This window comes from Telopea speciosissima, chromosome 6 (assembly GCF_018873765.1).
Source record: "Telopea speciosissima isolate NSW1024214 ecotype Mountain lineage chromosome 6, Tspe_v1, whole genome shotgun sequence".
NCBI lineage: Eukaryota > Viridiplantae > Streptophyta > Magnoliopsida > Proteales > Proteaceae > Telopea > Telopea speciosissima.
Window position 1 is genome coordinate 52,010,749 of NC_057921.1, and position 24,710 is coordinate 52,035,458.

The 24,710-nt window shown below is 39.1% G+C and overlaps 1 protein-coding gene across 1 annotated transcript; it reads right to left on the reverse strand.

The window, feature by feature from the left end:
* Nucleotides 1-2,354: 2,354 nt before the first annotated feature.
* On the reverse strand, nt 2,355-24,710 carry LOC122664698 (AUGMIN subunit 5-like). Its single transcript, XM_043860644.1, has 10 exons — nt 23,976-24,710; nt 23,132-23,674; nt 21,842-21,983; nt 18,260-18,436; nt 16,878-17,087; nt 15,150-15,335; nt 13,951-14,110; nt 4,369-4,564; nt 3,340-3,472; nt 2,355-2,620 (listed from the first exon to the last, which is right to left on the reverse strand). The coding sequence occupies exons 1-10, from the start codon at nt 24,506-24,508 to the stop codon at nt 2,489-2,491; spliced, it is 2,412 nt and encodes an 803-aa protein (XP_043716579.1). The 5' UTR covers nt 24,509-24,710; the 3' UTR covers nt 2,355-2,488.

Here is a 24,710-nt window from a genome sequence, read left to right on the forward strand (position 1 = left end):
AGATATTTTCCTGCATAAACCTAACTTTAGCCCTCAGACCAGGGCCTGTCGATAACTCTTTAAACAGACTTTACCGTTGGAATGGTTGGGACTGGGTAGATAATCTATTAAGTTTTGAAGCAAGGGCAGTTTGCGTTACTGCATGAAAGGAAAATATATATATATAAAAAAAAGGGGGGGCGTTGTTCTCTGTGTCACAGCGCAGGCTGCGCTCAGATACATGGAGGTGGACGCAATAACCACCCTGCCCCCCCTCACACGCTGCCCATGCGGAGGAGGTACCAATATGAGGATGATACATAAAAATCAAGGATAGGAAAAACATCTAACAAAAGGATGATAGATCAAAACCAAAGGGAGGGGGAGAAATAAGAGGAGAGATCTCAAGAAGAGGCAAGTTTCCTAGTTCTATAGGAGTGTCCGGACTCTCACCGTATAAATCGAAAAAAGTATATTTTTTATATCAAATGAGATGGTGTCCCAGCTGATCTGCTCAATAGTATGCATCGAGATGGTGTTGCCTAGTTCTATAGGAGTATCCGGACTCACTGTATAAATAAAATAAAAAAGGTATATTTTTGTTACTTCAAATAAGATGGTGGTGTCTCAGATATGCTCAATAGTATATATGCATCGAGACGATCCATCTAAAATTGGTTTTGGTTCCATACCAAAAGGATTTTAGTTCCTTGAAGCCACAGTTGCCAAGTTGCATTTCATGGATGTTTGAGGATAGGTTGGAAAAGCAGACGTTCTCCCTCTGCTGAAGTGTAATTGACTAATTATAGGGAGAAGAAGAAGTCGCTAAAGGGTAAATTGGTAATAAATTTAAATTTCACTGTTTTTCAATTGTAAGGGTAAAATAGACTTTTCCATTCAACCATTAAGAGCAGACTAACACCATCAGGTTTCAGGAATTTTATTATTTAAAATGGTTGGTGTATTAAGCAATAGTACATGGGGTGTACAAGTATCATTTATCTATAAACTTCTATACCAAATAAATGATAACAGCCAAGCCCGTAACCCTAGAGGAAAGGGGCAAGGAGCATTCGCATATAGAACTTGATGAGAATTACACTTGCACACATCCGAAGTTCGAAACAGCATATTCTATGCCTCAAATCGCATTTACGTATGGAACCAGAAGCCTAGTAATTTTACTTGGGCTGGGCTGCCTTGCAGGCCCAATCAACCCAACCCTCTAATTACAACCACGCTTAAACATGTCATAAGGATAAATTTTCTTCTTAATACAAATAAGGTGAATGTTGTACACCTAGAGGATAAGATTGTATAGAGCTGTATAAGCAAGAGATCTTGGTCAATACAACAAGTTGGAGAGTGGAGATCACACCAACCAATTCGACTCCTCTACATCCGCCTGCCCTTATTGCTGTGTGCGCCTCACACACAAACAAGGCAGAATGTACCACCTTACCCCTGCCCGAGCGCCTTGCCCAAGCAGGGGTAAGGTGGTACTTTCTACTGTGCTTGTGTGTGGAGGTGCACGGCAGTACCGGGCAGGCGGAAGTAGAGGAGTCGGATCCCAACTTGTCCACTTTGTGCAAAAGGGTAAATTCAGTATTACTATTTGTACTTTCTGCCCGATAAAAACTACCCCCTACCATACCGTGGCGGGTAAATTCTGTATGATGACAGGCTCAGTGTACGTCCAAATAAAGTCCAATGATATGTACCGTCCTTGGGACCTGATCCAAGCTCATTTGGAATCTTGCGTCGACCTTGGGTCTTGAGGCCCAATGATTGCAAATGAGCTCAGATCAGGTTCCAAGGACGGTACATGTCATTGGACCTGAACCGAGCTCGTTTTACAGCACAAAACCCTTATAAATTTTCTTGGAGCGTTAATATTGTTAACATCGCACTTGCACCAATCAGAAGAGAGAGAGAGAGAGAGAGAGAGAGAGAGAGACTCTTGTATTACACAACAAACTAATTTCAATCAATCAAAGACGGTATCCAGAGCACTGTAAGAACTCTGTAGATTTAATCAGCTCAGGCTATAAGAAACCCACTCGTATTCCAGGAGAGTGACACCCTATATGCTATTGTACAAAATACAATTGACCTCTATACAATGGTTAGGGAACGGAGAAAAAATGAGGTTACCACAACATTGAAGTTATGGAGACCCCAACCTCTTAATTTAAGCCTTACCCAACTGCTTGGGGTCGGCCACACCAATCGTCTTCCATCTTTACACAGTATCAGAGTCGCACAAACGTGTAACTAATGCAAATGGTTTCACACAGGATTTAACCATATGGATAACAGATCGTCAGCCCAATGCTCTACCACCGAGCTACAGAAGCTCCCCCGTGTGTATCTTGCAGTGCCAGTTTGCTTCAACCAAAACTCCCAGGAATGTAATCTTCCAACTTGGCATGGGAGTGGACCAAACAAGTGTCAAGCATAATAAAATGCTGGTGCAAATCATCCTGCAGTGAGTGCTTGAAGCATACAGTTATAGAAGCTCCTTATCATAAAATGCCATTTGAAGTTGCTTAACCCGATTGAGCCAAGCAGCCACATTTTGCCCATCAACTGTTACCCAGTCAACAACGGTAGCGGCTGGTTGCTCCCACCATTCATCTACCTGCACAAAAGTCCTCACAGAAAATAAGTCAAACTATTGATTCGATTGTTTTGCTGTCATAAAATTCTGAAATTGACCTCCGGGTAACAAATGATTTACAAGATTACCATACAATAGAAAGTTGATTATGAAATTTATCCAACCCACCAGATTAATAAGTGGAGCAGTAAAGGGCAAACATGTAACAACTTACAAGACAGTTCCTGACATTTGTCTTAAAAAACTATGCTTTCAATCTGTTAATTCATGAGCCATATAAAAAATTGGACACAGTTTGCCTTCACCCACTGTGAAGAGAGAATTTCTTAATCCAAAGATTAAGCTAGCTCGGACTCCTGGAGTAGTACCAAGAACATTTAGAACTTCATACAATAGGGGTGGCAGAGGGAATATTGACACCCCAATCATTCGTTCACTGTGGATGAAGAGAAATTTTCGCCTATAAAGTTTTATCTACTTTGTAATGCCCAATAACCACTAGGCACTCTCACGCAATCAACCTACATAAGGTATTTAAATTTTGTCTAATCTACTATTTGACAAATGTGGTTGGGGGTTGGGGAGGACATGGCTGCAAATAAAAGCGAACAAAATCAGAAAAATTTAAAACTGTTGGTGGGAAATTTTTAGATGTTATTTGATCAAACGTCTATTTTCCAGGAAAATTAATGTACAGAGTATTACTCAAATGTTTGTTTTCCTGGAGCATTGTTACTTACCAAACCCCTCACACGTTTGCAATCTTCTAGGCATTTCTGAGCATTCACAACAGCTGTCTTAAGTTCAGGCAACCATTTCTCCATGATGGTCTTCTCTTGCTCAGCAGCCAAACTCAAACAATAACTTGTTGTCCTGCATGGTTGTTGAAATCAGACAATTTTATTCCTCGTGAACCGAAAACTGCATACAAATACATACTAGTCACCTAGCAAAGAAATCAGGTGATCAAGCAATCTTTCCCTTGGCAGTCCAGATGGGTTGCCCACTTGTAGAAATTTCCACTCCAAAAGCACTTTCTCATGTAGCAGTATACAGCCTGATCAAGGAACTTTTCCCTTGGCAGTCTAAATGGGGTTGTCCACTTAATCTTGTACTTATTTTTTGGGAGGGGGGAGGAGGGGACCTTTGAGGGAGGCCAATGTTAAATTGGAAAATTCTAACATGGTTACCCATCTAGCTGAGCAGGTCGGTGAAATTTAAACACTTCCAGATTCACCATGTAATGGGCGTAATCCAGATTCAAGGCTGAAATTGGAGAGATCACCAATTGAAAAAACCAAGGTGATCCCACTTGGCAACCCCGAACAAGGTTTAAGTCGAAACTCCTTTGCCTCATTCATGAGCAGGAGTTCACTTCTGAAACATTGGAAACTCCTTTTCAGTTAATAAATATTGAAGTGATTAAGGAATCTCACTTGGCCATCTAAATAGAGTTGCTCACTTCGTCTTGTACTAGGCAAGCTGGGTGGGGGGGTGGGGGAACCTTCAAGGGAGGGTCGACATTACAACAGAAAATTCTGAAATAGCTGGCCTTATAACTTAGTGGGTCCTTAACATGCGGTGAATCTAGAGGATTTCCATAGTGTAGATTGACCCATTTGGGAAACCCAAACAATGTTTAAGTGGAAAGTCCTCCGCCTCATTCACCACCAATGGCAACTTTAACAAAAACATTTGAGTTTCCTCTCTGCATATGAAATATCTTTTCAGATGTTAAGAACTAACACCAAGCCAGAGCTTAAATTTACCTTTCATAATCTTGTTGCGCCCGATATGCATGGTTTAACAATGTATGACCACTGTCAACAAGATCCCTGCGTATATGAACCAAAGTAATTGCCTTGGATAATTCCTCCAGCACACTGGCTTCAGAACCCCGGAGCTTCAAACAAAATTCCAGGGACTCCAAAACTGAAGCTAATCCGGCGTCAGAACCTTCCAAACCTAGTAGTAACACAAAAGATTAATTGACTCAACAGGAATGCATTCAAATTTAAAGAAAAGGTAAATAAGCTAATAAAGAGAGTATCCAAGGTTATTCTAATAATCCTCGACAAATTAAACTCAATGTGATCCTGTAATGAAATTCATAGATAAACAGGTCATACAGGTCTGAAAGATTTCCTAGACTTAGGATTACAAACAGGTTCCATTTCATATGCACATACAAAAATACAAAATAATCATTTATTATAAAATTAGCATAGTATTGTACGATTTATAGGGATGGGGAAATTTCTCTTTACATGTTTACTCCCAAAATGAGTACTAGTAATAAAGGGTCGCGTCATGCTTCATTTCCATTAATTGGATATGTTTTCTTAAAAAAAAGGAATCCCTTTGATTATTATTTATAGATAAATGGGGAAAAATATTAATCATTTTCTTTCTTTTTCCACAGATTGAATCAAACGAGATTTTTTTTTTGCTGTACTTTTGAAAATGGACATTTAAATGTCCCTCAAAAGTAAGTAAATATATCCGAAGCATATAAAATGCAGTTAATCCTGCTGCAGAACAAGCGATTATTACAAAAATCGGCGAACACAACCAACTATCATTAAAATTTTCATCTTTGTGCAAAAAAAAAGCAAGAGGCAGAATACCAGTATACCACAAAGAGAAAGTGTACCTGATAAAAAAAGCAGTTTTTGTAATTGTCACATAATTTGGGAACAAAAATATTGTTAGATTATATGAGCCAGAATACCGTGGGGGTATTCTGGACTTTTTTTCCCTTTTTATTATGTCTCTTATGTTTCTTGTATGTGGTTTAGTCCCACATTGCTCATGTAATTATGTTATATGTTTTATTATGATTATAAATAGATGTGCTTGGGATGATAATTAATCATCCAAGCCTTGTGTTCTAATTCAGATCCTCTCTACATGGTATCAGAGTAGGTTATGAATTAGAACCCACCTCTCCCATTCTCGATCCCCCCTTCTCTAAGTCTCAATCTTCTCTTCTCTTCTCTTCTCTTCTCTTCTTCCCTTTGTTTTGCTCTTTTTTCCCCCATAGGGCAGTACTGATGAGGTGATCTATTGATCCAGTTGCTGCCCTCCTTTTTTACCTCATCCCATGATATCCAGATCTGATCGATAGGGTGCTTTGCCTCTTTGCTGCGAAAATTGAAGACTTCAGCCTTCGTTGGACAGATTCCATCTATACTACAAGGGATTTGTTCACCATTTAAGAGCTCAGGAACTGCAGCAGATTGGTATTCCAGCATCTACATCAAGTTGAAGACCCCTCAAGTTCGATATTTTTCACAATTTCAGGGTTTTTCAAAACCCTGACAATAGTCGATCTTGGGGTTCCACCGGTCAGTTGGTTCTGATTTTTTGAGTGATTCCCCCCTATTCAAGGCATACTCGACTGCAATTTCAGCCTCATCCACTCACTTTTTGGGCTTCTTCTCCTCTTATCGATTTCAGCATTTTCAGGGTTTTTTTCAAAACCCTGAAAAAATCGATCTCAAGGTTCTCTTTGTCTGTTGTTGCTGATTTTTGGAGACATTTATTCCTTCATTACTAGAGGGCTCTCATCCTTTTTCAGCCCTTAACTTGAAGGATTTCTTGGGTTTCTCTTCACAACAGCCCCATTCTGCGATTTGGGATTTTCTCCTGTCTTCATGGGTGACTCTGTGGATTCGACTGCTACTTCTGTTGGTGATGGACAAAGCAAGCCAGATTATCATACCTTTCCTCCTAATCCAATCAAGTTGGATGGCACTAATTACTTGCTTTGGTCTAGGTTTGCTTCCTTTGCCATTGCTGACCGTGGCCTTACTGGTCATATTACTGGAACCAGTGTTATGCCAACCGAGATTGGAGCTGCTTAGGACAAGTGGCTTGCCAACAATGGAGTTCTTATGTCCTACCTGATAGATTCGATGACTACAGATCTGCAGCATAATTTTCTTCTCCTTGACACAACCTCGGAAATTTGGGCTGCTTGCAAGGAAACCTACGGACAGCTTGGCAATGATGCCCAGGTATATGAAATCAGCAAGAAGGTCCTTCACACTACTCGAGGAGAGTTGACAGTCTCCAAATACTATGCTACTTTGGGCAGCCTTTGGCAGCAACTGGATCACTTTTCTGACTTTCACCCAAGTATTGCTGCCGATATTACTTCATATAAGAAACATGAGGACAAGATCAGAGTTTATGATTTTTTGGCAGGGTTAAATGTGGAGTATGATCAGATTCGGGTTCAAGTGTTGGGTCACAAACCTTTTCCCACACTTGAACAGTCCTATGCCCTAGTCTCCTCTGAAGAAAACCATAGGGCTGCCATGTTGCACCCTCCTATTACTGACAGATCAGCTCTCAAGGCTGCTACCCCGGCCCCTCCTGTACCTAGTGGCACTGCTTCTCTTGGTGATTCTACTACAGGGACTGTTGTTTGTGAGCACCGTCACAAACCTTACTACACCAAAAAGAAGTGCTGGAAACTTCATGGGAAACCGGCTGACTTTGAAGCAAAAAGGGCTGCCAAGACAAAGACCAAGGCCCATCAGACTGAGACTATTACTGCAGCCTCTGCTACTGACACTGGTCTATCCCAGGATGATCTACAGGCACTCCTATGTATGCTAAGGTCTTCCGCTGCTGCTGCCTCTACTACATCAGCTACTGTCAATTCCTCTGCTCCTTCAGGTTCACACTTTGCCCGATCAGGTATTCCTTTTGGAGGTCATTGTGCTTCTGTAGCTTCCCATCCTTGGATCATAGATTCTGGAGCTACAGATCATATGACCGGTTCCTCTAGTCTGTTTCACAGATATTCTCCCACTTCTGGGAAAGGCAAGGGGTCAAAGTGGCTGATGGTTCCCTTTCTTCCATATCTGGAAAAGGAATCATCAACTGCACTTCCTCTCTTCCCTTGTCTTCTGTTTTGCACATTCCTAATTTTACTACTAATCTTCTTTCAATTAGTAGAATTACTCGTGATCTTAACTGCAAAATCACTTTTTTCCCTTCTCATTGTGTGTTTCAGGATCTGGAAACGGGGAAGATGATTGGATTGGGTAAAGTGCACAGTGGGTTGTACCTGTTTGATGACGGTCGCTTCTCTCCACCACTATTACCTTCTCCGCTACACCAGAACTCCATGGTCTCTTCTGAACTTTACCAAACTTTACCAATGGCACTCTAGGTTAGCACTCTAGGTTAGGTCACCCCCCTTTAGGAATTTTAGCTCATTTATTTCCTAATTTGGTCACCCTACATACTAAGGATGACTTTTTTTGTGAGGCTTGTGTTCTGGCCAAACAATCACGTTCAACTTATCCAATTTCAAATAAAAGTAGTTCTTCTTGTTTTCAATTGATGCATTCTGATGTTTGGGGCCCTAGTCGCAAGACATCTATTTCTGGTCATCGTTGGTTTGTCTCTTTCATTGATTGTCATTCTAGGAACACTTGAGTGTATCTTTTGCACACAAACAATCAGGTTTTCTCATGTTTTCAGCATTTTCACAAAATGATCCAAACTCAGTTCTAGGCTACTCTCAAAATATTGAGAAGTGATAATGGAACAGAATATACAGAATCTCAATTTCAAAATTATTTGGCTGATCATGGCATTATTCATCAAACTAGTTGTGTTGATACCCCTGCCCAGAATGGTGTGACAGAACGAAAAAATCGCCACTTGTTAGAGATGGCCAGGGCCTTGATGTTTGCGAGGAATGTCCCATCTCAATATTGGGGGGATGCGGTTCTCACTGCAGCCTATCTCATCAATAGGTTACCTTCTCGGGTTCTTAACTCCCGCAGCCCCTCTGATGTTTTACTGGGAAATTCCTCCTTTATTGTGCCTCCCAAGGTGTTTGGTTGTGTGTGTTATGCTAGAGATACCAAATCTCCAGGCAAACTTGAACCTCGGGGGCTCCGTTGTATTTTCTTGGGTTATTCTCCAACCCAGAAAGGTTGTAAGTGTTACCATCCCCCTTCCCGCCGTACCTTGGTTAGTATGGATGTTATTTTTCATGAGTCCCTTTCTTATTATTCTTCACCACCTCTTCAGGGGGAGAGTTCTACTGAAGATGTGTCTTTTGAGATTCCTCCTCTTGAGGTTCCTCTGGCTGCTGTCCAGCCACCTTTACCCCCACCCACGGCTGCTGCCCAGCCTCCTTTGACTGTTGCTCAGCCTCCTTTGGATGCTGCCCATCCTACTTTGACTAATGCCCAACCTCCTCTGGCTGTTCCTCCCTCACCTGACGAGAATCCTTTACAGGGGGAGACCATAGAAAATAGTGTTGGTAATGGTCCTATCCAGGGGGAATTGACTCCAGTCCAGAGAACTATTGGTGAATTTCAGAAGAGAATTGACAACTCCAACATACTCACCTATACAAGGGGCAGAACCAACAGAGGGCAGCTGCAATTCACTATAGCACCAATACCCATCCAATTGCCGGCTCCAGATCCAGATCCTTCATCTCCTGGTAATCCCTCTTCTTCTGACCTACCTATTGCTCATCGCAAAGGTACTAGGACCTGTACTTTACATCCCATATCTCGTTTTGTTTCTTATAGTTCTCTTTCTCCTACTTTTCGTGCTTTTGTATCTTCTCTTTCTTCTGTTTCGATTCCTAAAAATTGGCAGAAAGCATCTACAGATGGAAAGTGGAAGGCAGCAATGTTGGAAGAAATGAGAGCATTACACAAAAACAATACATGGGATCTTGTGGCTCTTCCTCCAGGGAAAAAAACAGTGGGATGTAAATGGGTCTTCGTGGTCGAACAGAAGGCTGATGGTTCAGTGGATCGATATAAGGCACGTCTGGTTGCAAAGGGGTTCACTTAAACTTATGGAGTTGACTATCAGGAGACCTTTGCACCAGTGGCAAAACTCAACACTAGCAGAGTGTTATTATCTTGGGTGGGATCTTCAGCAGTTAGATGTAAAGAATGCCTTCCTCCATGGGGAGCTTGAGAAGGAGGTATAGATGGACATTCCACCAGGCTTCTCTGATGACAGGACTAGGGGCAGGGTCTGTAAATTAAAACGTGCCCTTTATAGGTTGAAGCAGTCACCTAGGGCCTGGTTTGGCAGATTTCACAAGACTATGATTTCAGCAGGTTATAAGCAGAGCAATGCTGATCACACTTTGTTTATCAGATGAGTTGGTGACAAGGTAACTCTTCTCATAGTCTATGTGGATGATATTGTGGTCACTGGTAATGATGGTGATGCTATCAAGAATTTGAAGCTCTTCCTTGGCCGTGAGTTTGAGGTCAAAAATCTTGGCCCGCTAAAATATTTTCTAGGGATAGAAGTTGCTCGATCTTCAAAGGGCATCTTTCTTTCTCAAAGAAAATATGTCCTTGATCTATTGACTGAGACTGGGCTGCTAGGTTGTCATCCTTCAGATACTCCTATGGAAGCTACTACAAAACTTAAGGAGAAAGAGGGTGAGCCTGTTGACAAGGGATGTTATCAGCGATTAGTGGGCAAACTAATCTACCTCTCTCACACACGACCTGACATAGCAGTTGCTGTAAGTTTGGTGAGCCAGTTTATGCATGATCCCTATTCCTCTCATATGGATGCAGTCCGTCGTATTTTGCGGTATTTGAAGTCTGCTCCAGGAAAGGGAATCCTTCTCTCTCCCAATGGTCACCTAAAGATTGAAGCTTATACTGATGCCGATTGGGCTGGTTCAACTGACAGAAAATCTATCTCTGGCTATTGTTCCTTTGTGGGTGGGAACCTTGTCACATGGCGTAACAAAAAGCAGAATGTTGTGGCAAGGTCCAGTGCTGAAGCCGAGTTTCGTGCAATGGCACAAGGAATTTGTGAACTTCTATGGCTTAGAGGATTATTGCAGGATATCGGTGTTGCTGTCCATCATCGCCATTAGCATTGCTCATAACCCTGTCCAGCATGATCGTACTAAGCACGTGGAGGTTGACCGACATTTCATCAAGGAGAAGATTGAAGCCGGACTCATTTGTGTTCCCTTTGTGAAGTCTGCTGATCAACTGGCTGATGTGTTCACTAAGGGACTAAGTGGCAAACTATTTCTTCCTATCTTAGTCAAGTTGGGCATGCATGATATATATGCTCCAACTTGAGGGGGAGTGTTAGATTATATGGGCCAGAATACTGTGGGGGTATTCTGGACTTTTTTCCCCTTTTTATTAGGTCTCTTATTATGTTTCTTGTATGTGGTTTAGTCCCACATTGCTCATGTAATTATGTTATATGTTTTATTATGATTATAAATAGATGTGCTTGGGATGATAATTAATCATCCAAGCCTTGTGTTCTAATTCAGATCCTCTCTACAAATATATAATATATCTTTTAGTAACTTGACCTTGTCTCACTTACTTGGAGCCTTCGGCTTAGGTCAATATTTATTCTAGTGTTTAATAAGTAATATAATACTATGATATTATATTTATATATATATGAACTTTATAGAAATATAATGACATGATATTATAGGAATATATGAACATTATATTAATAAAATTAAAAGATAGCAAAAGACTGGCTCAACAGCCATTGTTAGGGATAGCATAACGGCTGTAGTTTTGGTCCCTCGATTTAGGTTCCTCTATATCATGACCAAATATGCTATTCAACCATGGTTACTTAAACCATGAAAAGAGTAAACAGCTGGTGAGTAGCTATTAAATAACTGAAAGCAACTATGATGGTGTCAATTGGGAAACAATATCTATGGTTAGGAAAGAAAATATGCACTTTCCTTCCGTACGAAGATAGACATCCCATCTGCAACCTTGACTCTCTCATTGTCTTCAACTCCGCAACAATGAAATCTTTCTTCGTCTTCGACTTCACTTCTTTGATTCTACTCCAGTTGGAAGCCACCTCAAGTATATGAAATACCGTTTGCGACACTGCCGCCGCATGAATATACCTTCTTTATCATCAGAATCAGGGCTAAAAAAGAAACTATCTTCTAGTCTGACTTATGTGTTCTAGGGTAGATAAGATAAGGTTACTAGAACACAATGCCCACAGGACAGAAACACTGACTAAGTCCATGCCCATATACATTGGACACTCAAAATTAAACAAATCTTGGTCCAGTTTGATGGCCTAATTTGCTGCTGGCCTTCTTGTTCTTTTGAACTACATCACTAACATTATTCTTGCATTTGAACTCCGATGCTCCAGTTAGATACTAAGGGATGGAATAGAGGTGTGGTAACATGTTGGAATAATTAGTTATGGACTATGGTAAAGAAACATATCAGTGGAAACTGAAAAGGTCATGTATTACAATCATTTTCTGAATCCATTTTGTGAGATTTTGATAAACCAATTTCAAATCCAAGGGTTAGTTGGATGGAGCCTGGAGGTGAAGTTCCAGGAGTTTGGACAGAAATGGAGTTGCATCATTTTCTGAGGGGGACGAAGGTCAGAAGGAATCTCCCACTAAAATATACCAGCCGTCAGATTTACAAACTCTACTTTGGCGAACAATTTACCAGCTATTACCTATGGTCAAACAGAACTTACAGTCATGAATTGAAAAAGGTTCAAGTCAATGGATTAGAACTAAGTCAACTAACTACTAAGATTGTTGTGCCAGCACCAGTGCCTGACTAATGTGTTACCACTCTTCCCTAAACGTATATTGAACAACATTCTATTACTAATATACAGATATACAAATAGTGCAATAAATAAGGAAAGAATGAATAGTTTACAGTTACCTGCCCTATTTTCTTTTCAATTATTTTGAATTCAGAATGACAAGAATAGAAAAGAAAATTCTGAAATTTAATTCTTTGCACACAGTTAAAAAGAAAGAAACCATATAGGGGACCTTATTATTTTCTAAAGCGATATACATTTGTCTAACAGTTTGCATCCTCAATCCACGAGATTAGATTTTGAGGAGGCACCTTGTTGAAGTATCCAACCCAGGGTATGTATCTAAGTAACACTGCCTGTGGTCCACCAAAGGTATTTGGATGAAGAGGGCATTCCTATGAAACTATCACTGCAGTTGTAAGACTTTAAAGCTCTCTGTCCTGTCCACATCACAAACAGACATGAGTAACCTTCAGGGACAAACTGATAAGACCTCAATAAACTAGAATAGACTCATTATTGATGAGGAACAATAACCTGTAGGACAGATTAGTGAACACAACTTCACAGGTATAGAAACTATGATATCTCAGAATCTAGCGGCCGCATGAAGGTGAAATTAGAATCAAGTAGTCCTCTAAACAGGTTGTTTAACCCCTTCAAATATCAAGCTGATCCAATGGTTGGATGAGAAGTCTGATGGACCTCCAATTCTGGTCGAAGGAAGAAGTCCTAAGGGAGTATATTAGGTTAAAGTTTGAGCCCTCCAAATATCAAGCTGATCCAATGGTTGGATCAGAAGTCTGATGGACCTCCAATTCTGGTCGAAGGAAGATGTCCTAGGGGAGCATATTTGGTTAAAGTATGAAGCCTATCCAATGCCAATGGCTACTGATGACCACGATAGAAGCAAAGATGATTGCTGGAACTTTGACAGAAGAATATGGCTTGGCTTCACCACCTTGGGATGCACTTGTTTCACCACAAGAGCTGCTTCTCCATTGAAGAAGACACCAAATGATCAATAGCCAAATCATGGGAGGCTGCTGCTATCCCGCTCTTTATTTATAAAAAGTGATTGCTACAGTAAAAATAGGAAACTGTCCATGTATTGAGATATCCTAGACAACTAAGTAACAAAAGAATAGAAAGTCTACAAAATAGGAAGTTCCCAAAGCAGCAACTACTAAAGATATACCAACTTAAATTAGAAACAACTCCTAACACAAAATAAAAACTTGCTAACATAGCCTCCACACAATATTCCAGCAGCATATAAAGTAATAAAGATCTTAGTCATATCTATGCGCCCACACAAGAGATAACTACTAGTTCTGGTCTATTCCAGAACCTGGTAATAAAACAGAACAAGAACACAGGTTGAAAATTAATTAGCCTGGTTCTTTATCCTGCTACGGTAGTCTTGTACTGCATCAATTATTTTTGCCAATTATGAAAAGCCTGCACTCTAATATTTACATCTTGAATGAGCAATATTCTTTTTCTTTTCTTTTCTTTTGGGTGGGTGAGTTGTATCCAAATTATCAGAACTTACAGTACCGACTCACTCCATTTTAAGTTCTTCTTAAGTAACAGACATTTTTCCCCTCAAAACAAGTTAAGCAGTTCCCAAAAAAAAAATTTAAGAAGATAACTTCAAATGAAGAAGAAAATATAACCACATCTAAACAAACAGTTTCATCAATAATAAGCAAACACCTACATAATGCAGAAAAACTCACCAGCATGATGTTGAAGGGAAGCAGCGATGCGGCATATAGATGGAATTGCTGATGGATCACCAGCTCCAGCTCTAGCAGTCAATAAAGCAGCGTTTTTTTCTGCAGTAGCAACTGCTTCAGGTGCTGTAGATCCACTAGCACCCACAGACTCCAAGAGGGCCTGATTAAGAAGGATGGAACTGATAAGTGCTATGCAACAACTATTAAAAAAATAAATAAACAATCAGGTGTCCAGGGAATCAATTTTGTTATAAATCCCAATACATCTGAAGTAGATTTTGAAGTGTCACAAAGAACTAACTTCTTACTATGAAATTAATAAAAACTATTAAGTTGGGAAGATGAGAATAAAAAGATAGCAATGACTAGCTATATTTGTTAACACAATAAGGACAAGATAGAATAAATATTTCTCAATCAAATCCGGTAAGATTCTAAGCATAAGGATCATTCTCCATAAGGCATGATATTCCAGAAAATGATTCAGGACGGGAGAAGTCTGGTGTACAAGGATAAATATTCATAAACCATATAATATCCCAGGATGATTTTTCATCGACTTAGGTAATACTTGAGCCACCTTGACAACCCTAGATAGGTGTACAATGTATAGTCTCCTATGAGAGATCCATTGAGTGGTGGTAAACCCAAATACAGGCCATGTCAATATTATGAATAGTTGTCATGGTGAATAGGTGACCCAGATGTGGGAGGGGCAACTAGGTGACAAGGTGCCCACCTAGGTGCCGCCTAGGCACCCTAGGCATGTCATTTATGACTTTAATATAACAACAATAATTTTATATAATTATATGCAACATAGAAGCCACATCAATGCGATATGATATAATAATGCTAATAATGACCTAATATGAGAAAATCAACATATAATAAGCAATGCAGAGGATATGATATAAGCATATTCATCAAAATACAACACAATAAACATAAATCAACGTAAACTTGTGAACTGTCAACAAGGCATGTTGTCACCTTGGACCCAAGAAAGAGCCTGGACGCCAAGGCGTCCGGTAGTGCCTTGACAACTATGATATTATGTCCTTCATAGAGTATGTAGAGTGGAAATGATGGGTAGAATAAATATCCCTTCAAATTATAAAACATAACAACCCATCTGGATATCTTTGAACACCTAACTAGCTAGATCAACCGTTAACCATAGTCATACTACTACCAACCTGTGGAGTTGATGGCAGCATATAAAGGCTATTGTCAGGACTTTGATAGAAGGCAGATACTTCCTTTTCAATAAGATCCTTGGCACTGTTTGCCATCTCCGCAACGACTGAGCAAGCTGGAATAATGGTGCTTGATGCATACTCCCTTGCAGCTAGTGGCTGCTGATTCCAGAAGGCAGCAACATCCTACAGGGTAAAACAAGATTAAAGAAGGAATTTCTTTAACTCCAAAAAGGAAAAATTGTTTGCATTTTCTGTTGACAATAAAAGAATGTGAACAGACTAAGAAAATTAGAATAACCATAAACTTCTAGGGAAGTTACATTTAACATAAGCAAATCATTTCTGGGCAAAATATGCCAGCATGATGCCTTATACGGAAGCCCACAGGATGCAACTGAAAGAATAACGAAACATGAACAGAATTCTTATTTCCTTAATTCCTATATTATCAATCATACAGGGGGAGAGCACCTACAGGAGCTAAATGGAGTAGAATAGTGGTCAGTAAATGTACAAGGACCAAAAAGGTGGAGATGCCCGCATCATGGATTGACAGATGCATGATAACTTTACTAAACAGAATCACCAATTAAGCCTGCATGACATGAAACTAAGTGGCTGCTTAATTCTCAATGCTTTTTTATTAACAAAAAGTGAAATCACAGTTTAAGCTAGCACCAGGTTCCTCCCCTCCTCCCCACCCCCCTCTCTGCATGAGCTGAATAAATATAACCCCAACATGAGATTTCAACGAATAGGGGGAAATGCACAGGCATCACCATAGATAAATAGGTTTCCAAGGTACTACAATTCACCATGACAGGTAGCTTAACAAATTAAGCAGTCCATCTTAGAAAATCATTGATGGGAAATCCAATAGCCATGATGGGCAGCCAGGTTAGGTGACTTTTGACTAGGAAACTGCAGGAGTCCCACTAATGGAACTACCAGATTGATAAAGATGTCTCACAGGGAATATCCAATGTGTCTTAGTTATTGGCTTGTACTCATGGTTTGAAAATTCAACCAAACTGTCGCAAGTTTGATGAAATGTTTTGGTTTCAATGGGCCTCAAAACGAAATGACATGCAAAATACAAAGAATACAATATTTCATCGAAATAAGCGAATCGAAATGTCGGAATTTTTGTCGAAATAATAAAAAATGTCACATTCCTTATAAAATACCAAACTTCAAATCAAAACAAGTCAGGATTGGCGAAATGAATCAAAATTAGGGAAATTTGTCAAAATTGCTAGAACACTTTAAATTTCTTCAAAAGCTTACAGATCATTGAGGATTCAAAACTCTCCAAACTCATCTAAGCTCCAACGAAAAGATGGAGAAACGATCTAAATCTTTCCATATTGGTAAAAAAATTTGCTAGATTATATAAGGGAACTGATAAAATATGCTACGCTATACACTACCAACCTAAGGTCCAAAGCCAAGCTACCACTTTGAGTTTTTTTTTTTTTACCAATATATTAATTAAAACGTGTAAGCATGCTTAAATAAGCAGTCCTTGAAGTTCAGGACAAAATTCCACTTTTTGGGTACTGAAATAGCCATTTTTCTCTTCCAGCTGAATTGGACCAAATTTCAATGCCATTTTGCCGTAATATTTTGGTTTTGGCAATGGTCGAAATGGCCACCAAAATAGAAAATTTGAACCTTCCTTGTAATTTAAGAAAGACATAAAAAAGGAGGAGAAAGCCATCTTACCTTGTTAGCCCTCAGTAGAACAGTATAGATGGATTCTAGCTCTGATCTTCGTGCATCAAACTCTTCAATTTTTTTCCACTTCTTCCTTAATGAATCTTCAGCCTCTTTCCATTCTGCACACAATTTATTTAAGCGTTGTACTTCAGATGTCAATGTATTTAAGCTAGCCCGCAATCCAGCTGCCTCCCTCTCCTTGGCCCAAACCTCCAACTGCAAGAGGGAAGTGAAAGGACCATTTGATGAGAATTATTAATTGTTTGTTTAAATCATTGTGACTGGGAATTTATACGTTCACAAAAACCACAGAGCAGGCAACATGAAGACCAGGAAGAGAACACCATGAACTTTAAAATAATTCTTCTTCTTATAAGTTCTTTCTTCAACAATTGAAATGTTAATATTCATTCCAATATTAATTAATTAAATAATATTACAATCTTATCTGTCAAAGATAAAATTCGTGTAATTGGGCAAGGAGTGAACTCATACTTCTAAATAAAATATCAAACATGATTGTTACAAAAGCCTATGATCCACTGAATGCATTGCTTCTCACTTCCTTACTTTTATTTGTTCAACTATAATATTCAAAAATCAACATGATTTGAAGGAAATTCTTGAACATGTACAATTACAAGGATCGCTAAATCATTGTTTAGATCTGCCCAACAGGGTAACCAACAAATCGACTGTCCCATTCCCTGCTGTGGTCGTAGATATTTATAAGATCTTAGTTACAAATGAGAACATATAACCCAGCCAAAACTTCAGTAGAGTAACTACAAAATGAGAACATATGACCCAGCCAGAGACTCAGAATAGTAACTACAAAATTAGAACAAATAATCCCGCTATATATCCAATAGAAAAACTACAAAATGAGAAAATATAACCTGACCAAAAATTCAAAAGAACGCAAGTACCATAGAGCCAGGCACATATGTCAGTGTCTCAGAGACGCAAAAGCCAGGAAAAAAAATGCAGGCACAGACGTACAGTTCATTGTTCATATGCAACATACAAATTAACTAAACTCATACAGCAAAAACCTATATAAATGATTTAAGACAGATGTGTGCATAAGTTACACATGCAAAGATATGAAGTGCCAGACATAATAAACCCAAGAGGTTCATTTCATATATTATATGAAAAATGGTCACACACTATTGCAATTTATAAATTAAGTAAGCAAATCTACATAAAATCTACAGAAATGCTTCACATATATGCACCGTATGTTTCTCATATGTAAGAATATCAGGTTTCAGAATCTTTTCACACAAATTAAAAAGTTAAAATGACTTCCCAGTTCAACCAGGCTGTAGTTATATGATATCAAAGAAAACTACTTGCAGAAAATTGTAGCAATTGTGATGTACCTCAAACTGCCTGGGACTCGCCACACTTTGTGATGTGCCTCGAGCTGCAAATCCATGTGTTAAAGCTGCATCACTGTTTCCATGCAGACGTTTTATGAGCTTCTGACATAACTTCCGAGCCTCTGCAGCTTTATTGAATGCATCTTCAGTAGCCACAAACTGTTGGACATGTGCTTTCTGTAAAAAAGAAGAAGTACCACATACACATATAACTCTCCCACAATGATAACTGGAAGAAATTTGCTACAAGCATGAGAAGCAAAAGGCAATTCAATCCTTCATGAAAGAGTAAAGAAAATTCTTTGAAAATAAAAAGAAAGACAGAAAGCTAACAAGAAAACATAAGCCAACATGATCCAGAAAGCAGCTATCAAAATGAACTGAATATTTCTTTTCTTTTTTTCACTAGAAAATGCAAAAAAAAAAAAAAAAAAAGAGAAGAGGGGTGAAATAGAGAATAAAGGGTTGAGAATAAAATACTTCAAAACCTAGAGGAAATTTTCTAATCCCTGGCAACATAAAAAACCATTCTATACAATGCTGTCACACAAGCAAATCTAAATAAGGATATTTTTTTTACTTTTGTGCTCTCCAATGAAATTTAAGGCCATAACTGATGAAAAAAGTTTGCAGCACTCTTAAGTTGAAAAAGTTCTGTAAATGCAGCGTTCATCAATTGAGAAGTCCTCGTTGGGTATGGAATAAAGGAAACTGTATCTTCTGCTGCAGGAAGATTCAGATTATTCCATAACAACCGGGATTCCATAACAACTGGGACCCATTGTTTAAGGAAGGTGAGACACCCTTAAGACAGACACGCTACTTGATCTTCAACCTTGCGCAAAAGACCTAGAAAATTAGTTTCTAACTTCTAAGATTCAAACCATTCAAAATTTAGAGCTTGTAACTGATGCAGTAACAAATTCACAGTCCAGTAACCGATGAATAAGACATGAGACAGAGAGAGATCAAAAGCTGAGAGTACATATAGGGAACAACTGCAACGGCTTTAGTGACATGCCAAAACCCTAGAGATGTGGAAACCGAAATTGCAAATGGGGGAGCTGGTAACATTAATAAGGATGGGGGATTTCTATTGTTCATAAAGCCTTGTTAACGTTGGGATGACGAAGGTTGATGACCTAGCCATTTTCCAGTGGATGTTTGCTGATCGGAGCTAATGAAGATGAAGAAGACAGGGAAAGACGGGTGTTTTGTCCATTTTTGACGAAAATCACAAAATTACCCTTCATTAAATTTGCATATGAAGTGAGCATGTTGAAAACCTATTTCAATGTTACAAGGGGGAAGAAAGATTCCTCACAAAATTGCCCTTCGTTAAATTTGCATAGGAAGTGGGCATGTAGGGGTAAGAAAGATTCCTCTAATATTTGAAATATTTTCTCCTCAACCCCTTTTTTTCATTTTTATTAGGGTAGTTGTCCATGTAACAAGGGAATGTGATGCTTTTAGAAATCACAAGACAAATCTGAACCATTTTTTAACCTAAATCGTTTGTTCCCACTCATAATTGGGAGAGTACACAGTATTGTTTAGAACACTAGTACACATGCATGGACATACATGGGATGCATGCCAATACAAGGTGGTATTTGATTGAATTAGACTGAAATTTGACAAGTGGCTAATCTAAACTATGTCCTCTCTATCCAATAAGATAATAGACAAGTACGAAAAATAAATCAGAAACTTGTAGAGATTAATGAGTGGGACCCACAAGAGGAACAATACCAAAGATAAAACTTAAAAGCATATATCTAAATGTATATGGACTATCACACGCACTAGTAGCACCAACAACACTAATTACATGACAACCTTACACACGCAAGCACTTCACACATTAATCTTACACGCACTTAGTTCAGTATAACTGTATTACACAACACACCACCTGAACACTCACATTTCACTAAATCTGTATGGAGGGGTCACCGTCCCATTTTATAGGCTGCCTTCAGCCCTTAGGGCAATTTATTTGCTTTTTATCAAGCCACATGGTGGCTAGGTGTAAATTAAATTAACATGTAAAGAAACTCTTTTTAGTTATTGACAAATAATACATATATGGATGAGGTAGAGGTGTCGGGAGACATGATCTCTATAACTCACAGCTAGAGTTGATGTCGAATCTAACACTTCTTTAAGTGTTAAGAGCCAGCACTGACTCTGGTTGATGAGTCATGGGACCACATGTCCCCACACCCTTAGTCTTTATTTTTTTATACATAACATAATGTCTCAAGCATTAAAGAAACACAATTCACATGCAGAATTAAAAGCTTACACCAGGCCTGAAATAGTGGCTTGATAAGAATAATCAAACCACCCCAAAGGGCAGTTAGGCTGCTCTATAAAGAGGGGTGGTGATTCCTCTATACATGTGTATGAGTTGAGCTAAGGTGAGCTAATGTGTGTAAGTGTTGCACGTAAGTGAGCTAATGTGTAATCGGCGCCAAGGTTCAAAAACTAGCCAAAAATTTCGGCAATTTCTGTGTTTTCAACAAGACCGAGACGAAATGACAAGAGAATTTAGAGATCGACATAATTTCGGTCAAAATTTCGGTGTTTCACCATAATTTCGGTCAAAATTACGGTGTTTCACCGAAATTGCAACCTAATGATGTACCGTTTAGGTGATACAACTATTGGGGCTTTATCGTCTGTTTCGACTGCAGGAAGAAGAAAACCCATTTTTTTACTTGTTGGGACTTGGATTTCTATGAGTCTATGTTACATGTACTTTGTAAAAAAAGAGCAACCCAATGCACAAGGCTCCCACTACTGCAGAGACTAGGAGGGGCAAATGTACGCAGACTTACCCCCTGCTTCACAGGAGAGGTTGTTTCCACATTTGGAACCCGCAACCAACAGGTTGCAATAGTGCAACTTAACCATCGCGTCAAGGCTCGCCCTCTGTTACATGTACTTTGCACTAATTCATAATTAATCAATATTATGTTTCTTTATTCCTGGTGCATAATTTACTTGTTTTACTTGCCTTTTCTGTCTTCTAGTACTAAAACAATGTGTAGAATAGGAAATATTACACAAGATATACTGCCAACCAAGGGTGCAAATCCAAACCACCACTTTGTGTGACTTTTCCTGCAATAAAAAGGTTTACATATGTTTATATAGGCTAAAATAAGGTTTCCCTGAAGTATCGGAGCTTAATATGGTCACTTGCCCCCCCCCCCATGAAATAGCCAACCAAAACATATTGGCAAAACAACGCACTGTTTTGGCCAAAATAGGCAAAGTTTTGCCTATTTTGGTCATTTTGGTCAAGCCAAAATGAGATCAAAATCCGAGCTTTTGAACCTTGATCAGTGCATGCGAGTGTATCACAGTGTGTAGCAGCCTAAACACATCTCTGTGAACAAGCTTGCGTTTATAATGTTTATAAAGTGTTTCAGTGTTTTTTTTTTTTTTTTTTTTTTTTGGGGGGGGGGGGGTGTGGGACTACTACAGTACTACTTAAGCTCTTAAAAAGATCCATCTAGAAAAGAGGAAGGCTAGAATATCCAAAAGCTACAAAATTTGTCAAGAAAAGGAAACCTGTCTTTCAAGAAGCTGTCTATGAGTCCCTTTTGTAGGGATGTCATCTCCCATCTTCCCATGTTCATACAATCGGAATTGTAGAGGTGAGTTGGCATCAGGAGAAGCAGCATCTGTCAATCTATTGTTCTCAAACTTATATCTGGAACGGAAGATAATAATCATGGTTAATTGATTATCCATTACAAGGAATATAGAAAAGTTCAATGAAGATTAAAGGGCGGGGAAAAATTCTAGCCAACAAAACAACCATGATAAAAGGTAAAGCATGAGTACAGTTCAGGGTGCATGTTAGTGTGCAAGATGGGAATTTGTGCGTGTAGCCACACAGAGAGTAAATTGACACTATCGTCCAAGACAGTTGTAGAAACAGATGATAGCTAGATTTGACATATTGGGAAGAAACCCTTTTTAAATTCAGTCATATGCAAATATATTAATAAATTGGAAAGGACTAGGTGATTAAACACAACTTTGAAAAAGAAACCCAGAATTTTTTTTTTTTTTTTTTTTTTTTGGGGGGGGGGGGGGGGTGGGGGGGAGGGAAGTTGGAGTGCGGTCAATTAAGTACGTTAACTAGAGTAAATCAAAAGGTTATATACAGATAAATTGTAAATGGAACAAAGAATCCATGAGAGTGCAACTTTGAAAATGAAATCCAACTGTGCAGCAAGGAGAATATTTGTTGAAAAGCAATGTTGGAAAAAATTTAGGAAATCTAGGATAACCCCTTAATGAATAAATGAAAGGCTTCAACTGGGATAGAAATTAGAAATCAATTAAAAAAAAAAAAGGATGAAGATTCTTTTTTTTCGGTAGAAAAGGATGAAGATTCTACCTACTACAATTTACACATATCTCTAATTTGTTCCTGCTGCATGAAAAGGATGCTTGGTCAACAAATCAGGAAACTAATAAATTATCCTCTACATGAATCTAGTGCCAGTGATGACTGAATGACCATAAGCTGATTCATGCAGATGATTGTTTCATTCTACCAAGGCCATTTCTTTAACAGGCACAGGAACAATCAATCAAACTGGACAGAAGAAACCTCCAATATATTAATAAGATTCAGAAGATTGAAAGTGGGGGAGAAAGCAGAAATCTCAGAGCTGTAGATCAGAAGCAAGTTCATGTATTTCACACCAAAAAAAAAGAAGCAACATAATAATGAAAAAATAAAAGATATGAATGTATTACTTTGTTAGTTCTAATGTGGACAATGCAAGGGGCTACAAAGTATAACAGTTGGGTAAACCAATGAAGAATAACAAAGAAATATGAAACCTTAAGAGTTCGGCATCGGCTTTGATGTCAATCTTCTCTGTTTCTCTACTAATCAGTGTTTTCAGCCGTAATGTGTATGTGGTAGTTGCCTGAAGCAGTTGAGGAGGATTCTTGAGGCAATTTAAAACAACAGCCTTAACATCATCAGGGATTTCCCCATCAAAATCAATGCTTAACTTGGCAGCTTCTAAATGAGGATTCAAATGAATGCCGCTCCCATCATAAGCTGGGAAAGAACTACGTATTTTGTCAATCATATGAGCAGCAAGTAATTCACACACCTTCCGGACATCCCTTTCCCGAGTAGTTTCAATGAGAATAACATCGTCCAAAGAATTAGTTCCCTTAACAGTGGAGTACACAGCCTCTTTATCACCTTTCACATGGAAATCGCCAGCTGCATCAGCAGCAGAGTTAACACTGGACCTCTGAGCATCTCTAGCTTGATTTACATAGAGTTGAAGACGTTTCTGATACTCTGCAACTATTCTAGTAGCTTCATCACACTGTTGATCATAAGCCTCCAACATTACTTGTTTGTGCCTGCCGTCAGAAATGAAGTAAAACAAAAATGAATATCATAGAACACGTTTTACAATTTCCTTCTTTATACAAAAAATTTGAATACAACTGCAAGCTTTAATCCGCCCCTGCACATAAACCGTAAAGCATACTAGCTTAATAGTGTGAGTATACTGTATTCGTAGAGTTAGTGCATTTGTAATTTAGGCTTAAACAAAGTGCGCAGTTTCGGGATGAAACACTGCTTTCCGTGAACCAAAAAGAGCAGTAATGAAAAGCTAACAAGAAAAGATAATAAAGTAATGATTTTCAGGGAACTAACCTGCAATTGGACCTCTCGTCAAGCATCCGTTTACGCTCAGCTTCCTCCCTAGAGACCTCCAGCATTCGTGCCCTCAAGTCCTTGCGTTGCCTCCGAACAATATGCCTCAATCTCTCAACCTCTTTCTCCGCCGATTCCCTGTCTCTCAAAGCAATCTCCCTGCTCTCCGAAGAACCATCCGAACCCATTCCTCTATCGAACCCTAACTTCACCTTCTCCTTCTCCTTCTTCCTCCCCTTACTCCTCCTTTCCTCATTCGGTTTCGCCGAATCCATCAAACCACCATCGCTGCTGCCATGTACAAGTATATTACGGCGAATCTTCTCAACTGTCTTCTCCGATTTAACTCTCTGCAACAAGAAATTCCACACAGGGACCATATTGCCACGGTAAATCTTTCGGATAGAATCGATGGAGGGCAACATTGCCTTGTTGGACGAGTAGTATGGACCTTGTGGGCGGTACCCCATTTCCTCCTGAAGCCATTCCAAGATGGCCTCAGGTTGCGCAGATGAACTCCCTGAGCTCTGCATTTTCTGTAACAATGTCAGGAACTTGGAATTGCAAAGTTAAAAAAGTAAACTAATGATTAGAATGTGTAGAAGCCCCTAGATAGCAGATCTGAAGTCTGAGAATGGATTGAACGATCATCTCGGAGTCGAAAAATAGAAATTGAGAATAGATTATGGAGAGAATATTTGTTCTCTTTTGGTAGGGTGGGGTGCGGTGTGGTGG